The 20,569-nt window shown below is 37.4% G+C and overlaps 1 protein-coding gene across 4 annotated transcripts in view; it reads right to left on the minus strand.

The window, feature by feature from the left end:
• Positions 1–20,569, minus strand: part of POLD3 (DNA polymerase delta 3, accessory subunit) — a 46,480-nt gene that overhangs the window by 13,493 nt on the left and 12,418 nt on the right. For 3 of the 4 annotated variants that reach the window (XR_005021043.1, XM_036862285.1, XM_036862283.1), the window contains exons 3-9: positions 18,092–18,194; positions 13,051–13,090; positions 11,695–11,827; positions 6,848–7,112; positions 5,667–5,739; positions 2,883–3,045; positions 450–559 (exon numbers count right to left, since the gene is read on the minus strand). Coding sequence is in view for 3 of the 4 variants with exons in the window: in XM_036862283.1 (XP_036718178.1) it covers positions 450–559; positions 2,883–3,045; positions 5,667–5,739; positions 6,848–7,112; positions 11,695–11,827; positions 13,051–13,090; positions 18,092–18,194 (887 nt within the window). In the remaining variant the exon portion in view is untranslated. The remainder of the gene's footprint in view (positions 1–449; positions 560–2,882; positions 3,046–5,666; positions 5,740–6,847; positions 7,113–11,694; positions 11,828–13,050; positions 13,091–18,091; positions 18,195–20,569) is intronic. The other variant, XM_036862284.1, reaches the window with a different exon arrangement.

Genomic DNA, 20,569 nt, shown 5'->3' on the forward strand with positions numbered 1-20,569 from the left:
AACTTTTTAGCTCCTTGAGCCTAAAATCATCATAATAAGAACTGACCCTTCTGTGGACGGAATGTTTGTGTTCCCTCAAAATTTATATGTTGAAGCCCTAATCCCCAATATGATAGAAGTAGGAGGCGGACCTTTGGGAGATAATTAAGTCTCGAGGATAGGGCCCTCATGAATGAGATTAGAGACACAAGAAAGATGATTTCTCTCTTTATCATGGAGGATACAGCAAGAAGGTGTCCGTCTACAAATGAGGAAGAGAGCTCTCACCAGGAACTGAATCGGCAGGCACCTTGATTTTGGACTTCTCAGCCTTCAGAACTGAGAGGAGTAAATTCCTGTTGTTTAAGCCTCTCAGTCTATGGTATTTTTGTTATAGCAGCCCAAATTGACTGAGACAATCCCACTAGCCAAAAATTAAAATTAAAATTTAAAAAATTAGCAATGCCCACCTTCATCTTCACTGCTATCAGACTCAGGAAGTTTGATTCTTCTCCTCTTTTTCTTCATGTTTTCAGTTTCTTTTGTCTCATCATCAGATAACTCCACTTGCTTCCTCCTGTTGCCGTTCGGGAATAATTTAAGCATGTTACACAAAATAAAAATGTAAGTATTCATGTGCTACTATCAGCCTTGCTTCATAACTCATGATCTTAATTCCAGAGGGTAGAAAGTAAGAGTCGTAATAGACCCATAAGGATACTCTGCTAACTGACCACAGCTAGGTCACTTCATGGGGTAACCAGAATAAAAACTTTCTCTGGCTCTCTAAAGACCACTGTAAGCTACTTACCAGGTTATTGAAAAATTTTCCAAATTCCTTCTTACTTCCCCTACTGGCCCTTCAATCATTCAACAAGCATTAAATAAGCAGCTACTACCTACATAAAGGCTTTTTGCTAAACACTCAGATGCAAAGATCGAGAAAATACCGTTGTTCTCAAGAAGCTCTGGCAGGAAAAATGGGTATAAATACCACTAACTATAAAATACAATGTGATAAATTTTACTGGACAAATAACCTAGATCCATCTTGACATTATTTAGCTCCTCTGTCTGGATACTCCACCACACTATTCATTCAATCAACAATAATTTATCAAGGGCCTAATGTGTGTTATAGACACAAATAAGTACAAGACATAGTTTTTACCTTTAATCTTATTTCTTATGTAACTAAATATCAACTTATTTTTCTACCTTAAGCTAGGAAAATAACAAATTAAACTCAAAATAAGTAGAAGGAAATAATAAAGAGCAGAAATCAATGAAATAGAAAATTTTAAAAGGTAAAAGTTATTTTTCAAGAAAAGATTAATAAAATTAGTAAGACTTTTACAAGAATGATAAAGAGAAAAGTATACATTACCAATGTTAGGAATGAATGAAGAAATCTATAGTGATACCTACAGATTCCATAGATACTCAAAGAATAAGGCTATATATATTATAAACAATTTTATGCCAATAAACTCAACAACTCAGATGAAATAAATTCCTTTAAAAACACATTCAAAATTGACCCCAAAAGAATAAGAATATTTGAATAGCTCTATTTAAAGAAATCAAATTCATAATAAAAATTTTCCCCCAAAGAAAACTCCAAGCCTGGATCCACTGGTGAATTTTATCAAACTTTTAAGAAAGAAACAATATATACCTTACACAAACTCTTTAGGAAAACAGAGGAGGAGGAAACTCCTCTCAACTGGTTGTATGAAATGAGCATAACTTTGATACTGAAATCTGACAAAGACATTACCAGCAAGAAAATAACTGATTATAGCCCCCATAAATATAGATGCAAAGAATTCTTAACATAACATTAACAAATCGAATCTAGCAATATATAAAAAGGATAATGCATCATGACCAAGTGGGGTTTATCTCAAGAATGCAAGGCTGGTTTAACATTTGAAAACCAGTCAGTGTAATTCACCACATTAACAGAAACACCATACGATCACCTCAATAAATGTGGAAAAAGTATCTGTCAAAATTCAACACCCATTCATAAAACATTTCAGCAAACTAGGAATAGAAAAGACTTCCTGAATCTGGTAAAGGGCATCTACTAAAAACATACAGTTAATGTCCTACTTGGTGGTGAAATCCTGAATGCATTCCTGGCAATAACCATCAACAGCGAGTAGTCATACCCATGGTTAGAAACATTTTAATCCATCCCAATCATATGTTCCTAGGAGGTGAGGCCCACTGGACAGAGAGCTCTGACCCTCTGAAACATCAGCATTTTGTTGATGTTCTCTAATAGCGTAGCCCCAACCTTGCCACAAAAGTCAAGTATGTCTGAGCCTATCAGTGCTGACAGTGTCCTTTAGAATTTCTTTCAACAGACTAGCTCCTACCAACTATGAGGTAGTGTCTCAAATTCCTGGATTCATTTTTAACAGCTTGTGTGCTTTTTATTTTCTTTTCTAATTACATTTTACCACTTGAAAAATAAACTCATTGATATAAAAAGAAAACAAAGAACTTTTTCTCTTAAATTTCACTGGAAACAGTAACCCCTCATTTGGCAATCTGAGGTGAAAAACAGACACAGAGACATACAATCAGGCACACTTATGCCATGTCCACAAATATAAAATGAAGTAAAGGAGAAGACAATCAATTTAAATCAATGGGGCCCAAAAAACTGGCTTTGGGCTCTAAATCATCTGAACTGGCTGATTCAAGTTCTGCTTCACTAGACAAGCTATGGGGCTTCTCTCTTCATTTTGGTTATACAGCTGTATCCCTAAGGCTATCCCTAGTAGGATTTAGTGCTCAACTGAAAACTGCCTGCTTGTCAATAAGCCCAAAAAGACCTGCTCACCCCCAGCAGAGACACTCTTCCCCCACAAATAACAAAATTTTCCTACCTTTTTTTTTCCTTCTGCTGCATCTTAACAGGCTCTGCTTTTTTGCTAGATTTCTTCAGGCCCACAGGGGCTGCCAGCTTTGGTTCAGTGACAGACAGTGGAGGTTGCTCCACTTTTTTTTCTTCTTTCACTGCTTGTTCTGAATCCAAATTTTTAATTTTATCTGTAAATAAAGTATAGCAGATGACATATAACCCCATCGTGCAATATTAATCTATCATTCCTTTGACAGTTTACTAAGTGCCAGGTAATATATTAGGAACAGGGGCTAAAGGGATAAAAAACAGTCCCTGTCCTAACAGAGCTCATGGTCTAGTCAGAGAACATTTCTCCTTTCCAACTACCACTCTAGCTATAACTGTTTTCATTTCTGCCTCCTGCTAATCCCTCATTATATCAAACCCCCCAAGCCAAATGATAGTAAACGTAGCACTTAGAAAAAGAATGAATACAACTTTATGAAGTACCAACATTCTCATTTGTTAGATGAGGAAATTAAGAGTCAGAGGGATTAAAAGATGTTTCCCAAGAGTATGCAGCTTATGAATTCTGAAAACAGAAAAGCATCTCCTTTGTATACGCAAAAAAATATGAAACACCCTTTTAAGCAAAGAATGATAACAGATGATGACTTTTTAATTGTCACCAATGCTGTAATTTTTTGGAATATATAAAGCATTAAGGTTTTTGTTACTGAAACAGAATTCATATCATAAAATTTACCCTTTTCAAGTATACAATTCAGTGGTTTTTAATTGCAACACCACCATCCAATTTTAGAACATTTCATCACCCCTAAAAGAAACCCTATACCCATTAGCCATCACTCTCCAACCCATCCCTTAACAACCACTAATATACTTTCTGTCTCTATAGATTTGCCTATTCTGAACATTTTGTGTAAATGGAATCATATAACATGTGGCCTTCTGTGTTTGGCTTCATTTATTTTGCATAACATGTCAAGGTTCATCCATGTTGTAGCATGTATCAGTATTTCATTCCTTTTCATGGCTGAAAAATATTCCATCATATGGATATATCACATATCATTTAACCATTCATCACATGATAGACCTTTTTGGTTATTATGAATAATGCTGCTATGAACATTTGTACAAGTTTTTGTGTGGACACACAGTTTTAATTCACTTGAGTAGATACCTAGTAGTGGAAGTGCTGGGTAACTATGTTTAATTTTTTGAAGCACTGCCACACTGTTTTCAAAGTGAGCACATCATTTTACATTCCCTACAGCAATGTATGAGGGTTCAATTTCTCCACATTCTTGCTAATACTTGTTATTGTCTGGCATCAAGTTTTAAATGGTTCAAATACCAACAATCAACTCTTTTCATCCAGCTCTCAAGCTTCATTTTCATTGCATTGATCTTGTCATGTGTCAAATACAATAAAAACATTCATAATTTTACTCTAAACATTAAGCCTTGAAAAAATCATCTGTTAAATAAATCAGCTTTGTAAGCCATTCTTTTAATTAAGTGAATATTTCATTCCTTTATTTTATCCAGGTTTCCCCCCTCCCTCTATTACATTCTATCATAATGTCCTGTTACTCTCTGCCTAGCTATTACAATCATTAAGTATTTTATTTTTTCTGTATTTATTTGTCTTTCTATTCCAGTAGAATATAAGGGACATGAGGACATTTTCTGCATTGCATCACTAGCGCATAATAGTTCCAAGCATTTAGTAGGTGCTCAATAAATATTTGCTAAATAAACACATGAATAAATAAATGTATACTTCTGTTTGACTTTTACAATTTGCAGTCATGTTTTATGTATTTTAGAAATAATAGTAATTTTAAAATTCACTGGCTTTTAAGGTTACAAACATATTAAAAACAACAACAACAAATAAACATGTGGGCCTCCTCAAAGTTGCCAAGAAACCACACAATCTGATTGGGTATAGTGGACTAGCACCAGCCGTGCAGGCCAGTGACATTAGCATGACATATTTTCACAGAAGTAGGGAGCCCTCCTTATGCACTGTGCCTGCAGTAATACAATCATGCCTCCCAATAACCTGACAGTAGCAAACTTTCAATATTTTTTCAGAATATAAAAATGTTCTCTGATAGCTTTTATGGCAAATAAAAAAACTATTACCCCAATCTGTCCCCTGACTACCATTTTGACCATCACAGAAAAGCAGATTTCTGACTAATTTTGCTTGCACAGGCATGTAACAAGTGCTACGCTCCAAGAAGTGTGCCATAATTATCCTGCAACTCCTGCATTCTTCCTGGTATTCTGGCCACATACCCTCAGGGGATGTGTACTTGATATGAGAAGTACAAAAATATGTGGTTATTGGTTCTTTCTATATGAAAGAATTCTCATCTAAATATATTTTTTTAAATAAAGGAGATTTGCTTTCTCAAAAAGTAAATATTTATAAATGGCCATTATAAATAAACTTCCCTTTTATTTTAAACACCCATTTTCAAGAACACTATGAAACAAATATTTAATTCTCTTTTCAAGGCAGGAAGTAAAAACAGAAATAAGTAAACTACCCGCCAGGATATCTCGACTGAACCCAGCTCACCCATAAAATCTACTGTTCCAGTTGGTTATATTGGTTATATTCATCAACATATAGGTCCGTATACTACAAGTTTATGTTAGGATGTGGGAATGCCACATGGTAGTGTGTTAGATGGGTAAAAACTGGACAAGGTGGCTTTCACCTCAGATATAATGTTATTATATTAACGTTCATATATTAGTCAAAGGAAGGTAAGAACATGCTTACTCATAGCAGCTTTTCCAAAAAAATTGCTTATCGCATTCGCTTTCCCTGGTGCCTTGTTGCCTACCGAAGATGCCTAAAAGCATAGAAAAAGAAAACACACATGATTTTTTTTCTAGTGTTTAGGCTGTTCTTCAAGTAGCAGTCAAAAAATCTCTTCAATAGCAGAGCACACTCTCATGATCATACAGTCTCTATATTATCATGCCAAAACGTGTAGGCACTAGATATAAGAACAAATCCAGACCAGATAGTATTTGGTGTTAATTGCCATAGCTTAGTTTCCCCTGGTTTTTATAAAATTATTATCCATGAATATGTCTAAACTTTTTTAGAGTATATTTAAAAACTACTTAGTTTGACAGAATTAAAACACATCAGAGGCAACATGGTACAAAATGGGGAAAATCCTCCAAAACATTACATTTGTAATCATCCTAAGTGGAACTGAATGCTGGTTCCACCACGTAATAGCAATATGACATCCAAATTACTTAACAAGATGATAATATCTCCCTCACAGAAGTGATAAGAGGATTTAAACAAAGACCAAACTATTGGCACTCAGTAGGAGCCCTATAATTGTCAGTGCTTTCCCTCTCCCTCTCCTCTCCTTTCCCAAAGTGGAAGCTTTAAAATGACAATAATGGTAATAATAATAATGGCAATAATTATGCTTTTCTAGATTATTTTTAATAGTATCTTATGAGACTTTTCTTAAGTCAATGCACTTTAGTTCAGATGACTGAACAATAAAAAACTAAGGAAAGGGATGAAAGAAAAAAATAAGAAAAATTCATTAAATAGAATGAGAATGTTAAATACACTGGCAAAGCCCAAAATATAGATGTTCCCAAATAACATACTGCTAATATACAATTCCTTGCATTATTTCAACTGGGTCTCACAATAATCTTGTGATGTGTACAGGGCAGGCATTACATTTTACAGGAGCATCTGAGTTTTGGTGAGAAGCATTAACGAAAGAAAAAGGACTACTTCAGGTGAGAATATCAAGAATTAAAGGATTAAAAAAAAAAAGAATTAAAGGGTTTACACTAAAGCAGAAAAAACAGAATTAAATATCAGACCTTAAATAATTAAACTACTACCACTGGAATTGTTAAATGCTTTTCTAGTTACCCATTCTGAGCTGTAAAAGCATATTTTTAAAGAAGACTTACATTCGTTACTTCTTTAGCCTCTGCTCTGGTTTCCTTGTTGGCATCTTGGGTTTTAGAAGCAGCTTTAGAAGCAAACATGCCCATGATTCCTTTGGGCTGCTGGGAACTCTGTTTGGGGATAGGTGGGCCATGACCATTGGTGGTCAACTCATTACTGGCTTGTGTCTCAGGTGATACCGGAAGATCTGACTGCTCAAACTTTTCAGAAGATGAGGATTCAGCAGGAGCTCTAGGGACAGCAGCTGCACACTGGATGGCACTAAACCTGAGGACAGAAATGTTACATTAAATTAATTGATGTCAACATCAAACCTTATTTTTAAACTCTTGCTTCTTCCCCACAATACTTTCTAACCCTAATACTATAAAATTAGAAAATTTTAGAACTAGAATGGATTTTAGAAATTAGTTTGTGCAACAAGTACTGGAGAGGAGTGAGTGAAGTCCTAGATTATACATCTCGTTAGTAATAAAACTAAGATTGGAAGGTGTCTTCTACCAAGCCATATGGGTATTCTTGCTTTTTTGAAAAAAGCATCCTAATTCAAAATAGTAAGAATACACCAAACAATAATAAAACATTAGTAATTTCACCATCTTTGGTAAACCAAATTGTTATCTCTTGTTTTTAAAGACCTTCAATGTATAGGGCTAGCAATACCATAAATACTGACAGAATCAAAATTAAGAGCCTTAAATATTAACAAATTTCCTGGCAACTCTCCTGGCCAGAATGGATCATGCTTTAAAACATGGAATAAGCTGGGAACAGAGCCACTGGCTTCTATAACCTGTGGTCCTTTATAGTCACTTGTTTAATAATTTATAATAATCCCAACTAACAGCACCAGACAAGTATGCCCATCGCCAAGTGAAGAAATTTGGAACAATATGCATGACGTATTAAAGGGAACATTCATCTCTTCTTCTCTAATCACTGTAGATGTGCCTGTTTCACAAAGATCCATAATGGAATGTCCTACATTGTGAATGGGTAACTGATCCAGCCTTGTCAAACAGTTGTACTTAAAGCAAAGTTTCCAACGTTTCCTAAGAAAGAAGAACATTCTATTTCCCTCAGTCTTTTGCTTATTGAGGGTAGGTAAGAGCTCCTTGAAGGTAAGTATATTATTCATCTTTTGTATTTCAGGTACCCAGTACAAGACCTGGCACAGAGAAATACAGGTTGAAAGAAAGATTATTTAAGTCACTGAAAGTGAGGCTTCTGGCTTCTCTCCTTTCTTTAGTGTATCATCTCGACTTGGGGTGGGAGAAGATGTAGGTTAAGAAACTATGTGGTGATAGCAATTATCTTACAGATCAACCAGGCACAACTCTGAGATTAACTGGCCTAAGATAAAAAATCCCTGATAATATCACTTAATTTCTGAAGTAACTTTAGGCTGAACAGCCCTGAGCTAGAGTCCACAGTTCCAAAAACCTTCCACTGATTTATTACAGTCCACATAGAAAACCCCATATTAACACAAATATTTTGTGCATCAGAGTTAAGAACAGACGGAAATCATTTCCTTTCACTCACCACTCTTCCTCTCTGGCCCTGCAGTGCCTCCATGTACAAGGAAAGAGAGCAATGTTTTATTTCATTGTCAACATCTAAAGTTGGCCCCGAGACAACTCTTTCTCCATTCGGTCTACATTCCACACCTTAGGGTCAGAACCAGGAATTGGCAATGAGGAAGAGACCAGGTTAGGCTGGGAACATGTCCGAAGAGAGAAGAATCTGCTCAATCTAAAATTTCAACTTTCTTCCTGTCACAACACTTCTTAAAACACATGAAACAATGTGTCAGATCTCAGTTGGCCCATGATTCTCAGGACCAAATACAAACTTCTTTACTGGAGATAAATTCCTCACATTTCTACCGAGGATACTTTAAGTATTTAAAGTTTCATTGAAGTGCTTCCTACTATCACATTTCTACTTGCCATGTTTATTTTAGCGGTCCCTATGCAAATTTCATTTTGGACTTTTGAGTCACTTTTATTCTTGTTTGCTTACTAACTAGATATAACAGAATTGATTTTTAGAGTTTGACATACCACAACTAGATTTTAATACAGATTATTTTTGAAATCTAATAATACAACTTACAAAAACATATCTGGGTATTAATGTTTTCTTATAATCCTTCCCTAAAAGACACCAGACATAAATTACCCTTTAGCTGTATATTCATTATTTATCTAATAAATATTTGTATGCCTACTATACTCAAGGTTTTGAGCTGAAGAAAAAAAAAGAACCAATGTCTACCATTAATTCACTCAACAATTATTTACTGAATGCTTACCATTTGCCAGGCACCATTTTGGGTATACACTGGTTAACAAAATAGACATGATCCCTATGCTCATGGAACTTACAGAAATTATTTTTGGCAATCCTATATCTATTTCTCCTCAAGGACCCAACTTTATCAGTTATCCCATCCCCCCCCAGTATCTTCAACCATTCCTTCTTTTTATAGCTCTTTCCTAATAATACAAGTTCAAGGCATTCTCAACTTTAAAAATGTATATATCCTCCCTGAGCCTCAATTCCTCTGTAGCAGGTTACCTCTCTTTTTCCTCCATCTTACCGTCAAATTTCCTGGAAAGTTGTCCCTATCTGCTGTCTCACTTCCTTATATCCCTATCTGCCCAGCTGACCAGAAGCTGGTTGCTCCACTGAAACTGCTCTTACCAAGGCCATCACTTTTCAGTTCCTGTTTTACTCAGCTTCTCAGAAAGGTTTGATATTGTCAACCAGTCCCTCCTTCTTGAAACTCTCTTCTTAGTTTTTAGAACTCCAGACACTCTCATGATTTTCCTCTTATCTCTGGCTGCTCCCTCTTAGGTCCCTCTTTTCTGCCCACCCCTTAAAAAACAGCTGTCACTTAAATAGTGCTTACTGTGTGCCAAGCATTGCTCTAAGTGCTTTACATATATTAATTCATTTACTCCTCTACAACCCTGAGGCTGATACTAATTTTATTAGTTTCATTTCACTGATGAGGAAACTCAAGCAGAGAGGTTAAATAATTTGCCCAAGGGGTTACACAGCTAGTAATTGTGGCTGGAGTTTAATAACTTTCTGCCCTTCAGTCTATGCATTCTCTCTGCATGACTGTATCTACTGCTGTAGCCCAATTAATTATCTATTTTCTCTGATTCCAAAATCTCTATCTTTACCCTCAAATTTCTCTCCTTAGCTCTAGACTCCCCTATCTATTGCAAAGGACACCTCCACTTGGACTCCCGACAGGGTACTAAAACGCAACATGTCCAAAGCCAATTCATCATTTTTCCCTTCTCCCAAAGCCTGCTCCTCCTCATATATTCCTCTTCTTAGTGATGGTACCATTATCCATCCAGCAATTCAAGCCAGAAGCATGGCCATCATCCTTAACACCATGAACCCCACCCCCATCCCCACCATACACACTCTCCTGGTCCCTAACCACTACCACACCATCCAGGTTTTGATGGTATGACTCTTTAACCTCTGTACCTCTCCATTTCCAACACCACTACTATACTTCAAATAACTGTCATCTCCACCCTGAATCACTGCAACATTTATCCTTCCTGATGGCCTTGCCTTCAGATTACTCCCTTCAGATCCATTTTCACCATCACAGTCAGAGTGATATTTTTATGATGCAATTCTGATCATTTCAATCATCTGCTGCAAAATCTTCAGTGGCTCCCCTGTGCCCTTGGAATAAAGCCTAAACTCCTTATCCTAGTAGTCAAGCATACAGTCTGACTCCTTGTATCATTATTTCCAGCCTCTCACTCTAATTTCCAACCATAGAAAACTACTGTGGTTCTGCACAAGCACCACGTGTTCTCTCAGCCTTGTCCTTACTCTCCCACTTCCCTCTGACTGGCTACTTCTACTAGGCCTTCAGGCCTCAACTTCAATGCCGTACCCTTCAAGAAGCCATCTCTGTCTTGCCTCCTCACTACACCCCAACCAAAAAGGGGGGGATGAGTGTCCCCCAACATCCTCCCACACTCTTATTCATATTCATATTGTAGCACTGTCACACTATACTGTAATTGCCTCCCATAGGATCATCAGTTCCATAAGCAGGTACTGGGCCTTATTCACTCTATAGTATGTGGCATGTCACACGTACTCATCAAATCTTTGTTGAATTAATTCAAATTATCCTGCTTAGTACCTATCAAAGTAGTAGGTGTTCACTATATGTCTGGGGATCTGGCCTGAACCATCCATACAACCTCACAAAGTAGGCACTTGACCAAAGCTCAAAAGAGTTTAAGTAACTTGTCCAAAGCTACTGGGCCATGAGCAACAAAGCCAAAAATCAAGCCCATGGCAATCAATTTCCAAAACCCATGTGCAATATAGTCCACCTCCTCCCTGTGCTGTGAAAGATACAAAAGATGAACAAGATCTGATCCTGGCTGTGGAAGATCAACTGATTTTGGATGGAAGGTAGAGGAATATTAAATTAGGAATAGTTTTTTGAAGGATAACATTTGAACTGGTTCTTGACAGATGGGTAGGATTTAGACAAGCAGAGACTGGGGTAAAGGAGTAATGAGGGGGCCCAACAAACAACATTTCTGGTAGTAGTGACAGGATAAATACATGAGAAATAGATTTATGGGGAGTCTACTGAGGTTTTCAGTATGGGTTGTGGCTGCTATTTTTCACCTTATGATGTACTAATAAAACCAGGCATGTGTCTTACTGCAAGATAAATGGGGTTTTACTAGACTTGGCGTTCACTCTTAAGACGCAGCCACTGTGTAAACATCTTACAAAATCAATTTGTAAAGAAGCCCACAAGAAACATTAAGGAGCTCACTTGCTGCAGTTCTGCAAGTTGCTTTTAAGGATGTCATAGTCGGTATTGAACAGAGGCCCACTGTCCTTTAGCATGGCTTTCTGGATGCTGTACACATGTACACTGGCAGTCACAGCTAGCTTGGACTTCACTGCTACAAGTCAACAGGAAAAGCAGTCTGTTAATACACAAACTTCATAACATGTGGGGAGTTTAACAAGAAACCCTTCTGCATTAAAACCATTTGTAATCTGTGGTGGTCCAAAAAGCTCTAAAAGGCCAAACAGTTTTATATACAGTATAATATCAACTCTTCTGTCTGTGACAAGGACATTAAGAAAGGTAGGTGGTGGTGAGTCAGTTCTAAGTACAGTACTGTGAAGGTATCACTCATCCAGTGGACACTCAGTAAATATTAATGAATAATTGATGATACTATGATGTGGTTTTTTTTTCCCCCTCAGTCAGGGAAGAATCTTATACTCTAGCATATAAACATAGCAACTGAAGAATAAGTAATTTCTGAGAAGTCTCGCTTATATAATTCAATTTTAGTTTACAAAAAGAAACTCTATATAACAAAAATACTACTAACCAGATAAGTCTGCAGAGGAAATACACAAAAGAACATCACAAGAACAAATTTTAGGTTCCATGAAGGAAGGAACCATGCCTAACTTGTTCCAAGTCTCTAGTGCCTAGCACAGAGCTTGACACAGAGTAGATACTCACTATGTATCTACTGAATGAATAAATCTACCACTGTGGGAATTCAGAAAGAAAATACTGGACATTTCCACCATCTTGAATACCTCAAAGTTAATTTATAAGAAAACAACTCCACTGGTAGGCATCTTAATATACAAAGTACAACAGTGCAGGTTTTGTCTTGAGACATAATCCAAGATCGTGTGGCTGACTGTTACAAAATTCCTTTGAATTGGGTATTAAAAAATAGAACAGTAGCATTAATAGTCTTGAAATGGGTAGACAAATTTAATTTAGAAGTTATACTAAGTTTTTCTGACTTCAGAAAAGCATTCTTTAATTTTCTTCCTAGAAAAACTGTTATGGAATACAACACAATATTTAGAGACCACTGTCTTCTGGCAGCTGATGAGGTGTTCCATATGGTATTCATAATAGTTTTTTACGTCTGTCACGGTTTTGAAACCCCGTGATAAAAGCGCTTTATAAATGTCAGCAGCCATTGGCCTTAAAAATGGGAAATTAGTGTAGTATCATCTTTTAACATGTTTCAGAAATTACTAATAAAAAGAATACATGGCTCTCCAGTAAAACAGCTAAATATATATGAGATGTTAATGACACTGATGCCATAAGAGGAAAAACTTGCTAAATCGCTAAAATACTTACCTTCCAATTTATCTTCTCTCACTACTGCAACCTTGTGGCACTGTAACAAAATAACACTTCATTGGTATTTAAAATAGTACAACTTGCAATTTTAACGTTTCCTTGCCAAAAATTCATTTGCACTTGGATGTGAAATTAGCAACATTAGGTACCCCTGAAAATGTATGTTACAGTTTAATAAAGTCAGACTCATTTTTAACTTGCTTACTTTGAAACTTCTCAATCAGGTTAAGGAAAGTGAGCGAGTGTAGATATCAGTACCAAAAAAACCCCCAAAACTCAAAAAAACACAGCAGCTCAAAATAGTGTGAGGAAAAGAGGACTTTTTACTAAGTAATGTAATGAGAATTACTGTATAATCATATGGAACCAGATAAAAATTGGATCTCTCACACCATACAAAAAAAATAAATTCTAAATGGATCAGAGATCTAAATGTAAAGAATGAAACATATATATATATATATATATATATAAAATATGCACAGAAAGAAAATATGGGTGAATTCTTCTATAAACTAATATAACCTGAGAATGAGGAAAAGTTTCTTGACTATAATTCAAAATCCAGAAGTAACTGAAATAATCCATAAAAACTAAAAATCATTTTTGGATGATAAAAAAAAAAACTTTAAGCAATGTAAAAAGACAAATGATAAAGTGGGAAAAATATCTGCAACTTACATCACAAAGGGTTAATATATAGCTCCTAAAATAGAGAAAACAAAGACTAACTATCCTTTTGAAAATCGGCAAGAGGTATGAAGAAACAGTTCACAGAAGAGAAATGCAGATGACCCTGAAACAGGACCACATGTGCTGTGTAGAAACAGATGCTCTCCTACATTGCTGGTAGGAATGAAAAATGGAGAGGTATTTGGCAATACCCAACAAAGTTTATATATATCCTACTTCTAGGGACGTAACCCTAAAACACACTGGCAAAAATATACAAAACACATATACACTGAGCTATTCACTGCAGCACTATATGTAATAGCCAAAGATGGTAAATAACTCAAATAACTATCAATAAGGGACTGCTGAATAAACTAAGGTATATCTATCAATGTAGGATCATGTGGCTGTAATAAGGAACGAGAAACATTTCCATAACTGCAACAGAGTGATGCTCGGGATAACTTAGAGACCTTAAACTGTTTTCAGTCATCATATGGTTAGTAAAATTGTTGGTTTTGCTTTTCTAAATCACATATATTTGGCTAAAGCAAATAAATATTTATTTTAATGTTAGGAACAACCAAAATTCACAACATAAGAAAAAAGAACAATATAAAATCAAGTAAGTTTTTAAAAAATATAATTGTAAATTTGAACTGGGAATTTAGCGTGTCTTCATAATGCATTTTCTCTTAAAAAAAAGCATTCTTAAAAATGTCATGTTCTGCAAAATTGTACAATAAATATTACAGAGCTTATGAGAAAAAGAGCGTTAGGAACTAATCACTCAAACCTATGTAATAGGAGCCCTAAAAACAATAATTGGTACCCTCAGGAGAAAATATCGCAGCCCAGACAGTTCAGTGTGACTAAACGCTGCCTTAGGGGATATAAGAAATGCATAAAAACAACGCAGTGGAAATGCCAGTGCTAAAACAACGTAGACCAGAGTAGAGCTCTGGTTCAGGGGGATCCTATTAAGGGGGACACAGGAGTTGAGTTCAGAATCCATAAACCCAGAGCCTGGCTGGGGGCAATCCCCTTGAGCTTTTTATCAGTTAAAGAAAAAGGGAAAACATAGCTAGTTGATGAGAGAAAGTTCTTCTTTATAGAAACATTCCAGCCAATAAATCCAGAAGGAATGACAGAATTAGAACATCACTATTTTGTAACTCCTAGTGAATTAATGATCTAGGCAATGATAAAAATCAATCTCAGCTAAAATCATTAGATGAAAAGCTAATGGGGGACCTAATAAAGAATGGATCAAGCTAATAACCTCTAATATCACAAAAAGAATCAACCAAACATTTCCTTGAAATTTTCAATAATTCTCTGGAAGACTCTCCAGGATGAGATTAGAAGGAGGCTTTTACTTTCTATGTATTATCAAGCATTTTTTACAATAATGATCATTAGAAAAACAGAAATTATTCGTATGTTTAAAAACCCATACAAAGCCTATGTATCTTTTTTTCTTTCTAGAAACACTTAAAACTTAAAAAAGAAATGAGAAAGAATAAGAACAAAACCTGACATTATGCTTAATAATCTGCCTTTTCTTAGCTTGGCTCTCTTAAAAGAAAAAAGCATGGATAAGCATCCACACTTGGTCAGTAATTAATTCTACAGGGTTCCACAGGGCTCTAAAATTCTCACAACCACTTCAACCACAGGAACCCTACTCTTAATATATTTTATATTTTAGGATTCCAAGATTTCATTTGATAAAGCGTTCTGCTGCTTTAAAAAAAGGTGGGCAGGGCTTCCCTGGTGGCGCAGTGGTTGAGAATCTGCCTGCCAATGCAGGGGACACGGGTTCGGTCCCTGGTCTGGGACGATCCCACATGCCACGGAGTAACTGGGCCCGTGAGCCACAGCTACTGAGCCTGCGCGTCTGGAGCCTGTGCTCCGCAACAAGAGAGGCCGCGATAGTGAGAGGCCCGCACACCGTGATGAAGAGTGGCCCCCGCTTGCCGCAACTAGAGAAAGCTCTCGCATAGAAACGAAGACCCAACACAGCCAAAAATAAATAAATAAAATAAAAATTAAAAAAAAAAAAATCCAAATTGCCCAATAGCTGCTAATCCACAAGAACAATTCCCCTTCTTCACAGAACCATCTTTGACCAACCAGCCATGAAGCTAGCTGGACTTCTGCGTACTCCCTCCTGCTAAGGCCCCATAAAATAGTCCACCATCCTTCTCCAAGTTAGAGAGTCTGACACCTGGCATTCTAAGTGAAGGCTTATGTTAAAGGCGTTCTCGCTCATTTAAAAAAAAAAAAAAAAAAAAAAAAAGGTGGGCAAAAAAAAAAAAAGGTGGGCAGAATTTAAATGCCCTCTTTTTTTTTTTTTTTTATAAATTTATTTACTTATTTTATTTATTTTTGGCTGTGTTGGGTCTTCGTTTCTGTGCGAGGGCTTTCTCTAGTTGCGGCGAGCAGGGGCCACTCTTCATCGCGGTGCGCGAGCCTCTCACTGTCACGGCCTCTCTTGTTGCGGAGCACAGGCTCCAGACGCGCAGGCTCAGTAGTTGTGGCACACGGGCTTAGTTGCTCCGTGGCATGTGGGATCTTCCCGGACCAGGGCTCGAACCCGTGTCCCCTGCATTGGCAGGCAGATTCTCAACCACTGCGCCACCAGGGAAGCCCCCTAAATGCCCTCTTAAACTTAGAAACAGAAGGCTTTATACAAGCAAACCACAGCACAGAAGTTTTTAATTGATCATGGGTTACACATCATTTTGAAAAATGGTCTCAAAAAAATGCACTGAGGAACACAATTTGAATGTACTTTCAAGGGTTCACCCAAGAATCCCTTGAATCCTAAAGACCATCCAAGAATCTGAAATTAAGAACCTCTGTCATATGGGTTAGAATAAAAATCTACCACTTTATCTTAAAACATAAATTCTTAACCTTGGACCCTTGTTCAAAAGATCTGTGATCACTGAGCCTGCGCGCCTGGAGCCTGTGCTCCGCAACAAGAGAGGCCGCGACAGTGAGAGGCCCGCGCACCGCGATGAAGAGTGGCCGCCGCTTGCCGCAACTGGAGAAAGCCCTCGCACAGAAACGAAGACCCAACACAGCCAAAAATAAATAAATAAATTAATTAAAAAAAAAAAATCTGTGAACACTGAAAATTTCATGAATATGTCAACATATGCATTTTTCTTTCAGATTCTCAAGGAATCAGTGACCAAAAAAAGAATAGAAACCACTGCTTTAAAGGTACACAGTGAGTCCCAGGTAAAGAATTGACTATGACTAAATGGAAGGCTTTGACTAAACTCAAGAAAGAGACAGAAGGGAGCTGATTAACCCTGGAAACAAAAGAAGGCATTCAGATGCAGACTTTGGCAGAATCCATTCAAGGGCCATACAGGGAGAGGATTCTGGTCAGGTTTATTTCTGAGAGCAAATGAATCAGGTCTGCTTAATCTGGTTTCAGATATATAATGACATCTGATTCCATCTACACTTGCAAATATCTTAATTAACATCTGGCTTGCCAAACAGCTTACCAACAAGAACAGAATATGCTAGTCAGGGAATATAAGGATCTGATAGCCCTAGCAGTTTTGTTTCTCCTTGTAAATTACTAAATCGCCATTCCAGTTTTGAATCTCACATGTTTGGGACTCTATTGATACAAGACAAATACAGTCAGTATTTTGATAAATCTGGCTTCTGAATTTATGAATCTTAGGGAAAGTCAAAAGGGAAGAGGAAAACAGGTATCAGTGGATCTCTGAGAAGGAGTCTTGATCCTTGGGCTAAATTCTCTAGGGCTGGTGGTATGGGAGCAAAAGAACCTTCAGGTAAGAAGTTTGGGAAGTAAGAACAGAGGAGGTGTGCCTCAGTTTGGGGAGGAAGCAAAAGAGGAGGAATTATCAAAGTTCCAAAGATCAGTCTGGTACAGGAGAAGGAATGGAGTTATCTTAGCAGAGCTTCTGGGACAAAAGCTCAGATTAAAATCAAGTTCACTTAAAAAAAAAAAAAATTGTACTTGCTGAACACCTGAGTTTGTGGCTTGACATTTGAACGGGCTGAAAATTAACCACCATTGCCCCCAATATACCTTCAAAAGGAAGAAAGAGGAATAAGAGAAGCAGTTCCGAATGTCTTGTTGCCTAGGAAAACTGCACAATAATGAGTCTCTGTATCACAGCCGAGATATTACCCAAACTTCTCAAGAGTTTTAGGTTTAGTCTAAAAATCCAAAATAATCACCATCTTCAAGTAGCTTTTTAAAATTTCCATAATACTGAATCTTGTTGTTTTTGCCCTGTGTTGCGTTATATAACACTATTCATAGCTCAAACACATTTAAACTCATAATAAGATTCTGAGAACTTACAGAATGTCCATTCTGAATGAGACTGCCAGACACTAAATAAGTAACATGCAGTTGGGCTCCTGAATTTTCCTTTCGCTTCCTTTCAACATAATCATACAGCATCCTGTTACAAACAAAAGGCACAAGTAAGTCATTAGTAAAAGTTTACCTCATCAACTCTTAATCCATGACTTAAAAGTTAGATATATTAAATCTGACAGTCCATCAAATATTCTACAGAATATTTTTGCTCTGTCCATGGACAGAGAGTTAAAAAAGATGAATGGAACATAGGGGTTGGGGTCAACTTGTATTGAGCTGGCACAGTGACCAAGCAACTGAAATAAAAGAAATCTAATAATTGGTCAAGTGGGACTGAGCCTGCACTAAAAGAGGCAAAGACATATAATGGACAGAATAATCAATCAAGGATAAGTTTAGTCACTATCTAGCCATTTGATCCTGGATAAATTAATTAGTTTTTCTAGGCCTCTTTCTATCCTGAGGTATAATTTGGGAGGGCTGTACAAGATTGGCAATTCTCTGTTAATCTGGGATTCCTGTGGCCATCCATAACCCTCCATCCCGGACTTCCATGGCGGTCCAGGGGTTAAGACTTCGCGCTTCCAATGCAGGGGGTGTAGGTTTGATCCCTGGTCGGGGAACTAAGATCCCACATGCCTCGCGGCACAGCCAAAAAGAAAAGAAAAAAGAAAGAAAGAAAGAAAGAAAAAAAGAACATAAGCCTCCATCCCTCAAAACTGTAAGCAAAATGTAGGTGTTTTTTTGCAGGGAAAGAGGGGAGAGGGTAGAGATGGTTCAAGGTTTTCAACAGATTTGCAAAAGGATTACTCCAGAACATTAAGAACCACTATGTAGATGACCGTAAGTGCATAGCTCTGAAGTTCCAATTTTATGATCATTCAGAATCAATGCTGTTTCAAAACTGCAAATGTAACAGCTTACTCACACTGTCCAGTATTCATTAACCCGAGACTGCCAAACACTCAATAATGCTGCTTTTATAACATTCCCTAAATTCATTTTTATCCTTATGATCCACTTAGTATCAGAAGCTGATTCCCCCCAATAACTTACAGCTTAACAAAAACATCAACCAGGAGACATCACTTGTGTCGTTTATTTCAAGAAACATTTACCGAGCCTCTATGACATGTCATACTTCTGGCAAGAATAAGGGAAACTCAACCTACACTGTTGACTACTCTCTTAGCTTCCTTGATCCAATGCCTCACTGAGTCTCCTGCCACCTCCCTAACTGCCTCTGATCCATTTCCTGCACAGACCTGACTACCGACTCCTTTTCTGTACTGCTGGGGTTGTCTTCAGCTATCTTTTCTCTATATATATTAGAGTGACCAATGATCTGGGTTTGCCTGGATCTGAGGGGTTTCCTGACATGGACTTTTAGTTCTAAAACCAACAGTCCAGGGCACACCAGGATGACTGGTCACCTTACTAAATCTTCTCCTTGATCCATTTCATTCATCCCCATGGCTTCATTCATTCCCAACAACATCATCTGCTCAAACCACCCAAGCCAGAAATCTGGGAGTCGTTATCCCTCACTTTTCCCAGTCTGGTGAGTTGCCAAATCTTGTCAGTTTTCCATCCCAAGTAATTCTTGACTCCATGCCCTCCAAATCTCTTGGCTGGACTATTTCAATTCCAAGTGTCAATGCCTTCCTCACACCATCTTCCCTTTCATTATCCACAAGGCTGCCAAGGTGAAGTTTTAAAAATGCAAATCAAGTCATTCGGTCAACAAAACCTTAATGAGTGGCTACTTCATGCTCTATGCCTTGGGGATAGAGCAGAGAACAAAGCAATCAAAGTTTCTACACATTCAGAGTTTGCACTGCAGAAAAGAGAGATACAATAAACAAACAAGTAAATATATGTCAGATGGTAGTAAATCTATGGGGGGAAAAAAATATTAGGAGAATAGAGACTGCCTGAGAAGTTTTGCTATTTTATATAAGATGATTAGGGAAGGACTCCTTCCCTGCAGGAAGTTACAGAGCCACCAATGTGAATATCTCAGGGAAGAATGTTCCAGGCAGAAAGTACAGCAAATCCAAAGGTTCTGAGGCAAGAATGTAAGCAAGGTGCAAGGAACGGAAAAGAGGTGAGTGTGCTGAATAAGGAAGAAGGGAAGAAGAGAGCCAAGCACCAGACATGTGGGCTTTGTGGCTCTATGTAGGAAGGAAGTCCTCAGAAGGTTTAGAACAGAAACAACATGATCTCACCTTTTAGGAGGATTCCTGACTGCTGTGTGGAGAATATATTGTTAAGGGGCAAGGAAGGAAGCAGGGAGACCACTTACAAGGCTACTGCAATCATCTAGGCTAGAGATGATGGTGGCTCAGACTACAGTGGTAGCAATGGAGCCAGTAATCAGTGGATGAATTCTGGGGACACCTTAAAGGGAGAAACAACAGGATTTGCTGATGGACTGACTGTGGGGTATGAGAGAAA

Source organism: Balaenoptera musculus, chromosome 8 (assembly GCF_009873245.2).
Source record: "Balaenoptera musculus isolate JJ_BM4_2016_0621 chromosome 8, mBalMus1.pri.v3, whole genome shotgun sequence".
Lineage (NCBI taxonomy): Eukaryota > Metazoa > Chordata > Mammalia > Artiodactyla > Balaenopteridae > Balaenoptera > Balaenoptera musculus.